Consider the following 16,648-nt stretch of genomic DNA (forward strand, 5'->3'; position numbering starts at 1 on the left):
AGGAAAATTTTTCTAACGAAGCTATTGACGTGAATATTTCTGTCCATCAAGGCTGCGAAATCCATCAGATTGTTGCCACGATGTCAACTATTTTTTATCCGTCCCCTTTCCCTCCCTTTGCACAACTTTTATCTTATCAAACCACTGATACAGCAGTAAAATGCATCGTAGAATGCTCAACTCAATTCCTCCCAACTTGATCGCTCGCTCTTTTTTTTTCTCCTTCTTTTTTTTTTGCACTCTCCGACATTCGTTTAAATTGATAACAGAGGAAAACTTTTGCATTAATACCGAATACAATAGTCACGGTGGTTTTTGTTCGACGAAAAGTAGTTCTTATAACACTGAAATGTCTGTCATTCTCATGGGTAATACACACGTCAGATTTTCTACACCAGTTGGTGAACCGAAGGGAAGATCTATTTGTGGGTAAAGATCGGTGGGACGGGTGGCTTTGCCAGTGGGGGGAGGGGGTGGTAGGAGGTGAGGGGAAGGGGCGCTTTAAGCCTCAGCCTCGCATGATATTAATCTCAGCCGGAGGTCTGTCATTATTTACCCGACACCTGCAATTTATTCACCTCCTTAAAGAGGCCTGTAATGACCGACTGACCGAAGACAAGAATAAAGAAACCATCGATACTTCAATAATTCTGAACATTCGCACTTCACTTGATGACTGAGTATTTTCATGGGTATTTAGTTGAGTTATGAATCAAAATTATGGGTAACGAGTTTATTGTGCTTGTGCTTTTGCGGATGGAATAACTTTGGTATTTTATATGGGTGAATCGTAGAGACTGAGTTTGGTCTAATGATAAGATTGGAAGTTTACGATTTTGTGAATAGAAGATAAGTTTATATTTTTTGTGGAAGATTTCAGGAGCGATAAAAGAGGTTTAGTCGTATTTTTGGGTAAAGCTCTTGGCTTTCCAGATTTTATAAAAATTCTTGATTCGATTTTTTGTGAGATCGTGATAGAGGAGGAGGCATTCAATCGCAGATATCTTGAAAGCGCGTAGGCTCATGGGAAAATGCATAATGACCTTTTTTATGTAGAATTTCAATAGCTACAATGAATTTCTTATCGTTTTTCCTCGTAAACCCACTCATTTTTGAGATTTCGTCGGAAAAAAATGAGGTTACAATAAAATACTGAGGCCACCAGGTAAAATCCATGCTTTTAAGTCCCACTTTGTACCATTTTGTCACCATAACCGGCCGCGGGTTTTTGTCGTTAAAATTTAATTAACACCTCTTGCTACGTCAAATCCCCTCTCAACTTGCATTGAACGGTGGAAAAACGCTGGTAGCACGCGCTCCGAAGAATATTATAGAACTTTTCGTTTTACTTTTTAAGTAATTCACCCCTTCGCTGGTATATTTTCACCTCTGTGTGTCCAACACACGCCTCCGTGGACTAATTGAGTCCACAAATCGCTTCCGGGTTTTTGCGGCAAGACCTCCGAAGGATAAAAATATTGTTTTTACGAAAGAGTCGGGGGGGGAAAAATGGAAATGTATGTCAAACGAATTAGACGATTAATTATCGAGGAAGTAGTGGTAATAAGGGGGTAATTAGGGGTTAGGGGTGGAACAGTTGGGGAAACAAACCGGTCGACATACCCCATCATCAGGGCTCTAATTTTCAACAAAATGTGACCCTTATTTTTTTTCCAGAGAATACTTTCAATAGAGAAGGGATTAAATGCGGTGCGTGGGCGGGTTGTGTGTGTCGGGGGTGCATTAGGAGTCGCGAGAGCCTATTCAAATTAACCCTCGCGGAAGAAAAAAGATATTTGAAAAAAAAGGGTTGAGGGATCGAGAAATTAGAATAGAGTTTTTTTTTTATTTTTAATCATAGAGAAGAATTCATCAGCTGTCCTTGAAAAGTCAGCTTTTTCCTCAATTTCCAGTGGGGAATATTTTTTTTTTCCATATGAAATGCGTTTTTAACCCTAGTAATCATGAATAATCGATCTGTCCGTAATTACCCATCTACCCCTTTTTTGGACTTTGTCGTTTGAAAAAATCATCACGTACTGGAGGAAAATTGACCGCACAGTGTTAAAGCCCCAGTTTGTGGGCCATTAATACCCGGGAAAAATTGCCCTTTCGTTATTGCATGAATAAAAATTAAGACTACCCCTTTTACCCCATCCTAACTCCCCCAAAAACATGAAGAGAAAATATTTGATTTTCTCAATTAAAAATTGACGGAATAATTTAGACTAACACTTTACTTTCTGAATCTTTCTCGTTTAAATTTTTAAATAAAAATTGATTAAATCATTAAATATGTGACGAACGAAATCAAAAATTTAATTCTCATTAAAAATCATAAATTCAGTTTCCATTTTCCGTTTTTCTCGTGAGACTTGAACAAATAATAATTCCTAGTTTCTCATTCCTACCCCTCCGCCCCCCTGACATTTGTTTGAAACCACCCACTTGCTAACTCTTTCCCCCGTTTCATTTCACCTGCTGTCACCTTTGCTCAGCGTTTTTCCACCTTTCTCACCGTAAAATTCTCCACTTTCTTCTCGAGTTTCCATCGTCCCACCCGCCATTTCACTTTTAATTCGCTAATTTCACCCGGTTAAGAATTCATGCGACAGAATACTCAGACGGACATCTCAAGAAAAATCAAAGCAAAATGCTAACGACTGGGAGGAGAGGGAGGGAGGGAGAGTTGTGCCATTTCCCGTCGACTTTACATTTTTCTTTTCAAATGTTATTATTTTCTTTTTTCGAGGATCTTATTTTCCCCTTCCTCAAATGGAGCGGAATAGAAGATTGAACAAAGGGGTGAACCGCTGGTTTTAACTTTACGGGAAATGAAAGTCGAACAATTTAATATTTACTGGGAAAATATATTTTTTATGAATAATTACGAGAGATAAATTTTTGATGCGTTTTCATATTTTTTATGAGTATTGTGCGTTGCATCTCGCGAAGGTCCCGAGGGTTTATTTTTTAAATCTACATTTACTGTTAGAGAAATGATTTTGTCGACAGACTAAATGGAATTAACCCAACTCAGCTTAATTTTTGTGGTAATAATGAATTTTCCCTCATTGTAACCTCAATGATTTGCAAAAACCCCTCAAAATTAATAATCGGAAACACCCGGCGATAAACCACCGCCTGACCGCCGCCTAGATTAGATTTACCATCCTCCAAAATCGAATTTTGCGTCGGGTGTGAAGGAATAATCTCCCCCCTTTCCCACTAGCCCTCTGGCGCCCCCATCGCCCGTAACCATATATCGCTCCATACGAGGTCATCCACAGCCTCCCAACCACATGCATACTGCATCCCTCCATTTTACGCTGATACAACCTAAAAAGGACAGACACTGTAGTGCGCAGATACCCAAAACCATGGCATTGCGCGGTTATCGAGCGGCGGGGGGCCAGGCCCCCCCGTGCGAAAAATTCCCGCGCTTTTTTTCCCTCGTTCATTTTTTCACCGCTAGGAGTTGGACCCCCGTTGGCACTAGTGCGGAGGTGGGGGGACACCAGACTGCCCGGATTGGCTGAAAGATAGGGTGACAATGCCCCCTCTACATTCTTGATACGGGCTAAACCGCCCGCGCACGTTCGATTCTGTTCGGCTGATAAGAGGGGCGAGTTGAGAGGGGCATGGGGGGGGGTCAGGGTGGAGGAATAAATGGGAGGCGAGCTGCCCTAACTTATTTGTCTGCTGGCCGCTATTGACCGGTTATCGATATTGTACCACTCGTACATTATATTCCCCACTACAATCACCGACTCTTTAGTTAAATTCAGGGGGTGGACAGGGCATGGCGGGGGCTTTTGCTCACTTAATTAATCGATGCAAATGAATTATACATGTGGCTGTAATGAGATGCGCTGCATTTTCAATTATTTGATAACAAAATAAAAATAAAATGGCGGTTTTTTGATTTTTATTTTAGCTTCGGGGAAATTAGAGGGACATCGATTGTGCTGCTGGTTAATGGGAGAATGGAGTTATCGTGTTTTTGGGATTTATGTCAATGCGGGGAGGGGGATGATATTGGGGTGGATAAATATTTGAATCGACGATGGGTGAGTCAACGTGGGACCAGATCGGATTTACCTTTAGATTTTTTTTTCGGATATGAATTCTTTAACAACTCAAATTTTGCTCTCTCTCCTTCAAAAATTATGAATATGTTACAGTTTTGGAAAAATATCCCTTTTAAAATTGATGTGATAACTAATTCCGCCTGATTTTTAAAATATTCTATTTGTTATTCATTTTTATTTTAATATTTCTAAAACAATTCTCTTCGCGCATCGAAGTTCCCGTCATTTCCATCTAGTTAATAACGTATCATTCGCCATCTCGTTGTAACGCTCATTAATATGATCAAATTTTCATGACACCCTCGGTATTAATAATTTTCCCCTGAAATGATTATTCAAATATTTATCATAACGATTGTCGAGTGCAGCTGATGGCATAATGCAGCGAATGCTTATTGAAGAAGTTAGTAAATCTAATAATAGAGCCTATAGTGTCTAACCCCCGTTGCACTCGTCAATACCCTATTTAAAGACATCTCGACCCCTATGAATACTGCAGGCCACCATAAACACTTGGTATGTCTAGGCTTCGCAATGGTCAATTGCCCTGGGAATATCAAATAATTAATCCAATGAAAGAATATGTTGTAATGATATTTTCCCAGAAACCGCTACAACTGATGCCTCTGCATAATTATATTCCACTGAATCGCTAAACGCATCTGCATATGTACCGTTTATTACGGCTGTTATAATTACCCAGGAGTAGTAATCAACAGTCATTACATATATCAGGAAATTATTATGCTCCTAGACTCTCACCCATTGTGCCATGTTAGAGTAACATAACCTTGAGAAAAAAAAAACATTCCGGTCTCTCGCTTTCGTTTTATGTTTTAGCCGGGGGTAAAGTGAATCTTAATTCGGTCCAACGAGATTTTTATACCATAGGGAAAGGTTGTGGCACCCCCGAAGCCCAAGAGCTTGACCGTTTTCCGGGATAATCCCTTCCGAGTGACTACCTTCATCCTCTAATGAAATTCTTTCTGAAAAAAGGTTATGCACGGATACTAACCCAGGGCTCTTTTACCACCCCTATTCAACTTTTCTGATCCTCGAATGTTGATTCGGTTTTTATTTTAAATTCATTAGCGATGGAGGCTTCCTGCTGAATAATAAGGCTTTCTCTACTTTTTGGGGCGATGGGTTTCAGTTTATGCGGTTTATCAGGGGAAGATGTCGTTTTTTTGAAAAATGTGTGAATACCTTTTTTGAGGGGAATTTTATCAGCCGTAAAAAAGCTCCTGTGATATTTTTTCGTAAAGTCGATGGTTTCGCGGATAATTTGACGAATTAGGAGGAAGTCTGAGTATTTTGGAGGAGCTGTTTTAGACAGTTTTTATGAAAAGCTGTTGGGAGATTTTCTGTCAAACTGTATCTTATGGACAATTCCCACGTTGTGTTAATGACATTACGGAACAAATGATTGATCATCAAAAATAAAGACTCACCCGTATGAAGTCTCGTGTGCTGCTGTACATGGCTGAGTTGTTTGAATCTTCTATCGCAGTAGCTGCATTTGTACGGTTTTTCACCTGTATGAACCCTTATATGCTGGACCAACTGATGATTACTCGAGAATGATTTTAAACACTGTTGACACTGATGTGGCTTCACTTCATTACCAGTTATCATACCACCAGGACCAACGCCAACACCGAGACCACCGAGGCCCGGTACACCAGGTCTACCACCAAGTCCACCAGGCCCAAGATCACGTGCATGCATCGCACTCTGCATGGCGGCGCTCTTGTGCATGAATATCTGCGAGAAGAACTGTTAGGGTTAGTTGGTATGCTGTACTTACTGGCGAACGAGAGCTATACGAATTCAATCATCACGGACAAAAGGCTGATGTCATGATCGTTGATGATTCAATTTGTATTTTGTAATCATTCGTGATGTTGATTGCAAAATGGTATTCGGATTTTGGTTGCAGTTATCCCGATAATGATTGAGACTAGGGGAAAATACCAGAAGATCTTTTTTGTGGGGATTTTATCCGATTGAAAAAAGATCTTATGATTTTTCCTTCTAAACTCGTTTGTTCATGAAATCATCGACGATTTTATGGAATCATTTTTTTAAGGCGTCAAAACTTGAAGGACCATCGGACGACTCGAACGATTGCTTCGGCATTTCCTCTTTATTTCGGAAGGGGATATCCACCTTGCGATTTATAAGCCTATCGATTGGCCCTCGGTTAGGCCTGACGAATTGTAATTATATCTAATCATTAAATAAAATGTGGATTTAAAATTATTTCTGCAATCGATTGACGGATTTTTTAAAAATGCAGTCGAGTTTTATCTCGAGTGATATTTTCTTGTAAATTCGCTCGTTGCGGTTGAGATAATCGCCGATCTCACGGGATCATTATTTTTTTTGCTACTGAAAACCTGAAAGACGATCAAACAACTCGGCGTCCGATCGCTTCACCATTTCCTCTTTATTCGGAAAGGGGATACTTAGCTTCTGATTTACATGCCTATCAATTGGCCCTCGGTTATAAACGGACAGTTGCACACAATGTAATACAAATGAATTGCCGGACAAAACACATCAGTATAAAAAAAAAGGGTTGAAGCAAAAGGTGAAATAAAAGAGACGGTTTATTCGGATAACGGGTTAGGGGGGAACAGGTGTTACCGTACCACCCCCACCGACTCTCAGTTGTGTGGGTGAAAAAAAACAACGATGGGGAAGGAGGTTAAAACGTTTTATTACCAGCCCTCTCTTCAGATATACAGTAACAATTACCAGCGATGATGAACAACTGTGATGTCACGACTCTTCGAGACTTCAAATTGAAGGGAAAAAAAAGGAGACGAAAAGAATGAGCGGAATTTCCATTAAAATATGGTAAAGCTGTAATTAAAATTGGTGGAAAAATTCTCGTGATAAGTTTTAAGAATCTTATGGCTTTCTGTTACTCATCTTTTTGAGAGAGGTTGGTTTTTACTGGGACGAATTGAAATTGTCACAAGTTTCTACCACTTATTCTTCCTCGTTTTCCACTTTCTCATTCCATCGGAGGTAAATTTTCACCCTTTCTCTCGCATTTTTTTTTCCCCCTTATTTTTATTCTGACTGAAGTTGAGGAAGAAGAAGGGAGAAGGGGGAAAGGGGTTGAACGATCGACGTTAATCCTCGTGGGAGCAGAAGTGCTGTCCTTCTATCATCTCCATATTCTTTACTTTCAGACCTCTTGCATTCAGGGTTGAAAATTTTCTACGATTGTTATGATCAATTGAATTTTCAATGGTGACTCGAAGGTTATGGGGAGATAGAAGGGGGCGGATTGTTAATGGCTTTTTATGAAAAAATAATCGAGATTTAATGTTCAACGACAGCCACCGGACCGGCGAAATTATTCATAAGCCACTCCTTTTCTTGAGTCAAAAGGGGAAGCAAGTACCGAGAGAACGTAAAATGTAAGAAGGGGTTGGAAAATTTCTAGCGAATGGCTTTTTTGTACCAAAGTGGAGACTCGCACTGACCATTAATCACATTTTTATCTCGCTGTAGAACGGAAAATAGCGCGGGCTCCTTGGCTTGAATCTATGTTCATTTTTTTTTTCTGATTTATCGCCGGCGACAGTGAAAAATAAAAGAGCGAAGCAATATGACCGCGAATGAGACATCAGGAGCGGAAGTCTACTACTTTAATGCCGCCGTCTTGGAGGAAAAAAGACACGAAGATTTCGATTGTATGCAAAACGAAAGATTTCACCCTCTTGATTTCCAAATTCTCCACCTGACTATCGGCAAAGCATAGAAGAATCTTGAGGACAGGCTCACCTGGATCGTTAACGCAACCCTTTCAACCAACCCCTCCCGGAAGCCATCAAATTTGGCCGACTTCAACCCCTTATTACCATTTCGCTTGTTGAAAACATCTCGTCGAGAAGGTTATTGATCACCAAGAATGACTTTCAAACAAATGACGAATTATTGATGAAAGACATCAGCATCACACGATTATGACAATTTTCGGCATCACCCCCATTCCCTCCAGGTTCATCTACCCTGACATGAGGGATAGGTGAATTGGGCTAGACAATTAATCGACAATCATCATGAACCAAACTATCAATCAGATCATCACCTCAGTCAGATCCAATAAATTCAGATCTTTGAAAGTATGTTCACCCCGTCAACCTGAACACCTACGAAAAAAAAAATGAGTTCACTACAACAACACAAAGCTCCAGCTATCACCTGCTTGCCATATGCCCGGAGGGAAGTTAGAAAGGTAGGAAAGAAGGTAGGAAGAAAGGAAAAGAGTTAGGTGCAACCACTCTGTTTTGTATAAACTGCACTGACTCATGAAAACACACGTGACAACCGTACACTTTATTCCACCCACGCTGGTGAGCAGCTTTCGCATATGGTCTGAGGGATCATGGGTTGTGTGAAACAATGCTGGATATGAAACCGCAGTCACAAGCGACTTTCTGCTGACCCTGATGGAGTTGAATCAACTGAATGATGATGTTGAAGCCAACGAGTACAACATTTTGACGATACAGAAGATCATCTCTGTCTGATTAATCATCAATCATTACCTTGGCAGGAAGACAAGGGGAGTGCTGATAGAGAGGCGGTCCATAAGGCGAATGATCATGCTGATAACCATTGACACGGGGATGCGATTGATACTGAATCTGTCCTGATTCCGAATGTACATTTGGCGTTGATGGGGGAGGGGGTGGCCAACGTGGCTCCATACCACCGCCATGACTCTCACTTCCGTTATACATATTCTTCACTGGGAATTTTTACTTTTCACTCGGCAATTCACCATATGTCACTGCCATCACTCTCAACGATAATAAAGAAATCATTCGATTGTTGGATGCGCCTAGAGTTTGTAGTTCACGGATTTATTAAACTGGGATTGGTGAGTAGATAAGACGCTTAACCATTATGTAAGAAAAATAGCAATATTATATTGCGTAATTGTGAAGCTGATTAAGCGCAATGAAGAACAAAGTCCCTTTGGAAAAATAGGATGACGGTTCAAAGATTAAATTTATGAAAATATCGAGTAAACATTATCATTATCAGTTTGGTAATTGGAAAAATCTAAGTTGATGAAAGACTAGACTATTTTCAGCCACTAATCGTGATGATCTTTGGTGTTGAGGAAATTTAAAAAAAATGGCGGCACTTATCGGAAACACTCCCGGTAACGGGTTCGCGAAGGGGTCTGAATATTTTTATCCAAAAACCGGACGGCGATAACTGGGTCTTGATGAGATCGGAATGGTCTCATTAAGAGAGCAATTGATCTAAATAATGAATAGTCCAATTGTCCAACGACGCCATCCACTATCGAATGGCGTTGGAAAACTAAAAGAGGGGACGATTTCTTGCCTAGGCCGAGGAGGGCGATAGATAGAAAAAAGGCGTCATTGGTTGTGGAGAGAAAAAAAAACATGAAATATCATAAAAATCATCGTGTGAATAGATGCAGAGAGGGTGGGAGTGGCTTGTAGACGCGGTCCCGCTTGGTCGATGCTGATAAGACGATTTGTTAAAAAATCGGCTCAACAGTGATATCGATTGAAATAACACAACCACGAGGGATTCATCGTATTTGGGACGCACAGCTAGTGGCGACACTCAATAGCAACAACCAATGAGTGAAGGCAGGAGGAAATACAAAATCCATCTCACTCACTCACTCACTCTCTCAACATCTTTATCTTTACCACCACTATAAACTCGAACATCAGAGTGAGTGTGGTTGAAAAGCGCCGGTAGAAGTTCCCGCTATTCGGGAAGCAATTCACCGTGGCGGTTGGTAAAGAGTCATCGTCCATTTGGATTTTTACCAAGCCGGGTAAATCGACTTGCTCGGCCAGACTAACGCCAGACGCTGGCCGACCAACTGCGGAGAGGTTAGGGTAGGGTAATAACGCGCCAGGGAAAATGGAAAGGTCGTCTGGATACTTTCGACTGGACTTGACATACTTGTTTTGTTGCTCTCAAATCATTCATTTTTTTCTCCCTCACATTTTGAGGTTAGACTTTCTTTTCTCACCCTCTGAGACAGTTTGATAATCCTATCATCATTGGCCAACTACATTTTTCAATGTCATCTTCGGCCTGCGGTGAAACCACTGGGGACGAGCTTTCAGCATTCGAATTTCGCGGCAAAAAAAAATCCCTAGAGGTGCGATGAAAAATGGGGTTGGCACGCGTGAAATTTCATCAGTTGCCTTCCTGCTCATCGCGGGGACTATCCTCTATCCTTCCGTCTGGTCATGGGTGAGGTGGTGGAGGACAGCCGGCAGCTTTTGCGATGGGCACACCAGTATTATCAGTGTCTACATCGTGATAACGTGGTAATACACAAAGGGTCGCGTGGCGTTGGCGCATCGGTACTTTCTCACCGAAAAGCTGTTCCCGGGCGTCGAGGAGACGCCAGAATCACTCAGAAATCCCGAGTATTGTTCTTCAGACTGTCTGAATCGACAGCGAGAATTATATTGAGGATTTTTCTTTTTATTCTTTGATATCAACGAATCTCCATCGAACTATTTAATCGTATTATTTTCAGTTGAATTGGCGCTGAGCACGCGATCGTCCGATTTTATTCAGTTCATTTTTCTCCCCGGGATTATCACTGAGCTTTCATTTTTTTTTTTAGAAACGATTAAAATGATAAGTGACGGAACGAAGTGCTATTCTTTTATCCAATTGGAATGCCGATAATTGTTCAATAATTTTACCGTCATTTTTTTCCCGTTATAGACGCGAATTTGTTATCTTAATCAAATAATGGTACAGAAATAACGCCACAGGACGTAGACAAAGAGGACAAATGGCGGAAAAGGGTCTTTGATGACTCCAACATCGGGGGAGATTCCAGAAGGCCAATAAAATACCTCGGGAAAATAATTCGACGGGGGGAAAAAAATAATCGAATGAAACTGCCGCTGAAAAAAGATATGTAAGAGGCAAATAACGAAGGTACAAGACGCTGGGAAAAGTAGTTGGTATGAGGTGGGGATAAGGACGAGAGAAGGGGCAACTGGGGAAAGGGGGAAATGCAAGTTAAGGCCAGAGTGTAGAAAAAAAAAGGTGAAAGAGAGAAAAAAAAATCAAATATCCCGACAGGCCTTGGCTGCTGCAGTTGTTGGGCCGCGTTGCCAAGTCTCATTTGTTTATCGAAGACGCGCGGGTGGTAATATTAATCTTCCACATTTATCACGAGTATTACAATCTGCACCTCATTAAATTAAATTTTCAATACAAAAATAAATTGGAAGAGACGAATTTTTTTGTCTTCCCGTTCGCGGCAGAGAACAAATTTTCTTTACGACGAAAATGTTTTTCACGGGAGAATTGGTTATTTAAATTATGCAAATGTATGTGGAGATTTTTTAATGAATATCTGAGAACGCTTTTTATGATGAAGAAAATGGGAAAAAAAAATTTAACCTCGAGTCTCGTCGCAAAAATAGCGCCCGCATCGTTAATCCGGAATCTTTCGTGACTCAGTGGCATTACGCGCGTCTCAAATCGCCTCTTCCCCCCCGCCCCCCACGAATATTCTACCCTTTGATTACACTTCGACTTTCATTATAGACCTAATATTCATATTTACGTACATACACAGGTGAAATTAAGTACACGCGTGCCTCGAGGACTTTTGAAAAAAATGAAGATGGAAAAATCGCGGGGTTTGGCCTCTCCGAAAATGCGTTAGCCCTTAAGTTCTTGTTCCATCCACCTCTCCAGCCCCTTTTGACTTGAGTACTTCTTTGTCGTCTAGGTGGCGCTCTTTTTGATACACGCAGTGCAATTTCCGCGTTCCTAGCTGTGGGATACGGGTGTGTGTGGGCGGCTGTGATGGCGTTGGTGAATGAGAGGGGGGGAGGGAATGGATATTAAAAGATGCAACTGATTTACATTTGCGTGTCGCATGTCTATCTTTATTGTCGATTTTCCTATCGTTGTGTAAACAAAACTCGGGTATTTAAAAATTTTATTTTTCAATTGACGTTATGCATGCGTGTGGAAAGCTAAAGGGGCGGGGAGGGGCGGAAATTTGTTTAAAAATCAAATCTGATGATTTTTCATATTCCAACTGTATCGGTATATTCAGGGGGTTAATTATTGGATCATATTTATGGGGATTATTTTTATCTCGCGGTGTAACCTTAGGGGAGGTTTGGATAAGGACGCGGGGTAAGTCAAGACTTCCGCGATTATGTCGAATTGATTTTTGCTGTATTTTAAGAGTATAATTAGCGCTGTGACATCTCTTCCTGAGTTGAAGAGCCGAGAGAACCGGAGAATGTTGGGTTAAAGATTTATGGGGATTTTTAATTCGATCGACTGCATGTTGACTGTGAATTCATAAGCATTTTTGCAATTTTATGCTCGCATTCAGAATTATTTGAATGGGAATCCGAGTTCTAGTGGTCTTCGTCAATTGTAGAATACATTAATCAGTGATTAAGATCGATTGCTCTAATTATATCGATTCCTCATTCAAACTAGTGACCTTCATGCAAAATCAGTAATAGAACAGTTTTTATTGAGTGGAATGGACCCCTCGTTATCATAATTTTTTCATTGAAGAAGAATCGAAAAAAAATGATCAATGCTTTCTCGCGCAATTGCTTTATCAATGAGTAATAATTGAAAATTTATTTCCGTAATCAGGAACTGCACATGAATATTTTAGGGTGACCATTCAATCATCAATAATTCAAACTGAAATACCTCAGTAATTCACGACAAAAATCATCGCATTTTCAATTTTTTATTACCCACTGAAATTACAGAGAATAATTAATTGCGTTTCATCATTTCTGTCAGAGCGAATCGGTACATTTTCCCGTGATATGGTAATAAAAATGAATTTTATATCGCTATCGATTGAAACGTTATTTGCTGTCTTTTTAGTCTCCATTTCCCGTTAATTTAATTGAATTTTTATTAACTCAATGAACAATACATTTAACATTACTATTTATTACGAGAAAAATAATGGAATTCAGTTTTTCTATTTATCGATGTTACGGTGAGTTATGGATACTTTTTCTCAGGATTTTCTCCCTGAACATTGGAAGCCTCCACCGGAGGTACTGAATAAAAGTGAGCACCAGAGTTCAGAAAATACCGCGTAAATAAGTCAACCCAACATGCACTTGGGGTCCCTCGCCTTGTGGCAGTAACCTTGTATTGTGGGTCTCTCGCGTCACACAACTGCACGATTTTTTTTATTCCTCTTTTCCTTTTATCATATCAAACGTATGCTAACGGCTACCATCGGTCGTCCATAGCGTTCAACGATCCTCGTCATTTTTTTTTCTCTAACCCCCCGCCTCCCCCCTCCCTCACTCGTGTATTTATTTGCCTTTTCCTCGGTTATTTTTATTCCTCCATTTAACGCTCACACACAGACCGCGTAAGGCAATATCGACGGGTTTTGTCTGTGGTCAGTATTTTCCCCATTAATTATTTATTTCTCGACATTCGGTGATTGATTCATCAATGAAGAAAAAAAAATTACTTTCCGTAATTTTTTTTTTCTTCATTGATGAATCAATCAAAAAATTACTTTCCGTAATTTTTTTTTTTCTTCATGAAAATCAATTTCCAAGAATTTGACTAAATAAATTAATTTGAATGAGTAAAAAAAATTGAAGTTGCGATTTTTCTGAATAATTAAGTGATGAGTCGAATTGAAAAAAAAACGTTGACCAAATAATCTGCAACAATTCGTTTCTCGATAAGAAATTGAAAAAGATGGTGAAAAAAAATCTTTGATTGGCGATTGAAAAGAATAAGTCCATTGTCCGAGGTTTCGTTCATTAGCCAATGGCTGGAGATTATTTTCCCGGTGATTTATCGTCCCTCGCATGTGAATATTTTCACGGGGTTGAGAGCGATCGAGTACAGGGAGATGAGAGTGGATAAAAAAAGAATTGAAGCGAAACAAGAATTTAAAAAGAAAGAAGGACGGGGCCGGCCTGATAATCTTTAATTTATTTTAATGACACTGAGGCGTGACTACACGCCACTCGGATGGGGGGAATGCCGTGTCGCCGACGTTTATGTGTATGGGATTCACAGATATATGGATGGGCCGGGGATTTTCACTGATACCTCTGTGTGTACAACGGCGCGTTGTCGGAGGTCAGGTTCACTCGGAGTTGTATCACTAAAATGTACTGAACTCATTTTTTTTTCGGAATAAAAAAGCGAATTTATTCTTGAAAAAAGTTATTCATTTGGGATGCTGAGGCCTGGCTGCAAGATCGGGTAATGAAATCCCCAGTTCAGTAACTTCCGCAATAATTAGGTGGGAGTAGGAGAGACTCGGAGAAATTTTAAGGACTAATACAATTCCGCACAATTTACTATATTTGTTGATATATTTATTTAAACATAATTTTTTTTATTTGGCTCCCCCCACGAAATTCCTCAATAGTTGATTATTCCCTAGAATTCCGGCAGATTTTTACCGAGGAACAACCCTAATTGCCTCATTCAGAAAAAAATTTATCTTCTCAAAAAAAAAACCGTAATAACTTCAATCACGCCTCCGTATTTTCATCCCCCTGAGAAAAATCTAGCGCAACGCAATTTACTGATTCGCCACGGTCAATCCGCCAATCAGTGCACCAGATCCCCTAGAATAACCCGAACAAAATCATCAACAATAATTGAAGAATGGCTCGAACAAACAAAATAAATAACACTTGAAATTTTCGTTACATCTAGCACTCGAGAATCGCGACTAAAATAAAGGGCGCGGAGAGGGGCGCCAGGGGGAGGCTCTTCATGGTCGGAGAGCGAACGCATTGGATGCTGCACGCTGCATCTTGCATATATGTATGTTTTATGTCAGCGTGCATTCTGCATTTGCGCCGTTGCCACATCCCACCCGCTTTCTCATTCCATCATACATATATTTTTTTTTCTCCTCTTTATTCTTATTCCTCGGAACCAAACCTCATCGTTTTTTCCACTCCACCCCCTCATACTCCGGGTCATCTCTCTCCCTCATTTACTCATCACTTTTTCTTTATCTCTCGTATTCATGATTTTTTTTTCCTTCATTCGTTCTCTCTCACGAGGCCACATACACACAACCCCCTACACATCTTGACATTTCTTAAACCCGCCGGCCGGCGCTCTGCAACATCAAGGATAGAGTCATTGAACTCGAAAAAATAAAGAAAATGGTTGTATACCCGCGAGTGAGAGAAAGACGCGGGAGAAAGAGAGAGAAGAAAAAAATTGAATATATAACTGACGCCATTTGGATTGCATTTTATTTATAGCTATAATTTTTATATTTTTTTACCCCAAACGAAGAAACAATTAAACAACGGAAACTAATATTATCTAATTTATCTCGCTATCTGCAATTAATTTGATATATTATCTGCTTTCAATTTCTTGAGAGATGAGTTTTAAGGAACAATTTGTTTTTTAATTCTCGGGCTCATTATCATTTCTATTTCGGTCCAATGAGTTCTCTCAGATCACATGATCGTCTTCCAACACTTTCAATTCCTATAACTGACGAAGGAAATTCATTTTATCTCCACTTATGATTTTTCTATTTTTTTTTTCTAGTCCCTGAGGGGGGATAAATTTATGTATATTCGCATTATTCAATTTATCCTCCGTTACCTGCCATTAATTTTACGCTGTCTTCAATTTTTTGCCCCTGAAATATTGAGCGAATAAACTCTTTTATTTTCTGCTCTTTCCTTTTCTCTTTTTCTTGTTTAATTGCATTTTTTTCGAGGGGAATCTTCTGATGGAACTACCGAAGGGAAAAAAAGTAAATGAGGGAAGACGAGGCCGTACGTGAGTCGCGCGCGCGGCGGTCTGGGTGAATCAGCTTCTCTTCTCCGTGGGGCCCCCGGTATAAACGCGCCGAGAGTTGGAGTAGGTCGTGACACTCTCTGGTTTGATGTATACAACGTATCGCGCGTTCCCTCAACTCGTGTTGCATTTGTAATTACAATTCACCAAGCATTGCAATTTTATTTAATGTTGTTTTTTTTTCCTTCCCTCGGCTAGTGCATTTCTTACCTCTCTTCTTTGTTCGGTCATAACGCGAAAATATATTTTTTTTGTAATTCTATTTTATTAGGGTCGAGTCTCGATTTCGCTGGATTCGATCGATTCGTGCTCGAAGGAGCGCGTCGTCCTCGTACCGGAATGCCCCCAAAGAATGTAACGAGAGTCAATTTTATTTTCATGTAAATAATATGAATGAATTAAAAATTGGAATTGGGGAAAAAATTTTTTTTCGCATAAAATACACTTTTTTAAAAATTTTAAATCGGAAAAGATCTGAATACCATTAATGGCGAAAGCAATTAAATAGTAATTTTTTTAATTTCAGGCAATTGATCCGTTGAAAACACATTGAAAAAATTGCAAAATTGTTTCGCGAACAACTCATTTTTTTAACTGGAAAAAAGTTTAGTCTAGCAATTGTTCAAGCTTACCTCAATCTAAAATCCTGTATATTAATCCTACGGTTTAATATCTCAGCAATTTCCGATCAC

At 39.9% G+C, this 16,648-nt stretch overlaps 2 protein-coding genes across 5 annotated transcripts in view; one reads left to right on the top strand and one right to left on the bottom strand.

Annotated features, from left to right (window-relative positions):
- Positions 1–16,648, bottom strand: part of Dati (datilografo) — a 173,906-nt gene that overhangs the window by 34,158 nt on the left and 123,100 nt on the right. For all 4 annotated transcript variants that reach the window (XM_064129182.1, XM_064129180.1, XM_064129181.1 and 1 more), the window contains one exon: positions 5,543–5,867. In XM_064129182.1, coding sequence (XP_063985252.1) covers positions 5,543–5,867 — 325 coding nt within the window. The remainder of the gene's footprint in view (positions 1–5,542; positions 5,868–16,648) is intronic.
- Positions 1–16,648, top strand: part of LOC135166687 (uncharacterized) — a 38,034-nt gene that overhangs the window by 13,679 nt on the left and 7,707 nt on the right. The gene's annotated exons all lie outside the window — the stretch shown is intronic.

This window comes from Diachasmimorpha longicaudata, chromosome 10, assembly GCF_034640455.1.
Source record: "Diachasmimorpha longicaudata isolate KC_UGA_2023 chromosome 10, iyDiaLong2, whole genome shotgun sequence".
NCBI classification, from domain to species: domain Eukaryota; kingdom Metazoa; phylum Arthropoda; class Insecta; order Hymenoptera; family Braconidae; genus Diachasmimorpha; species Diachasmimorpha longicaudata.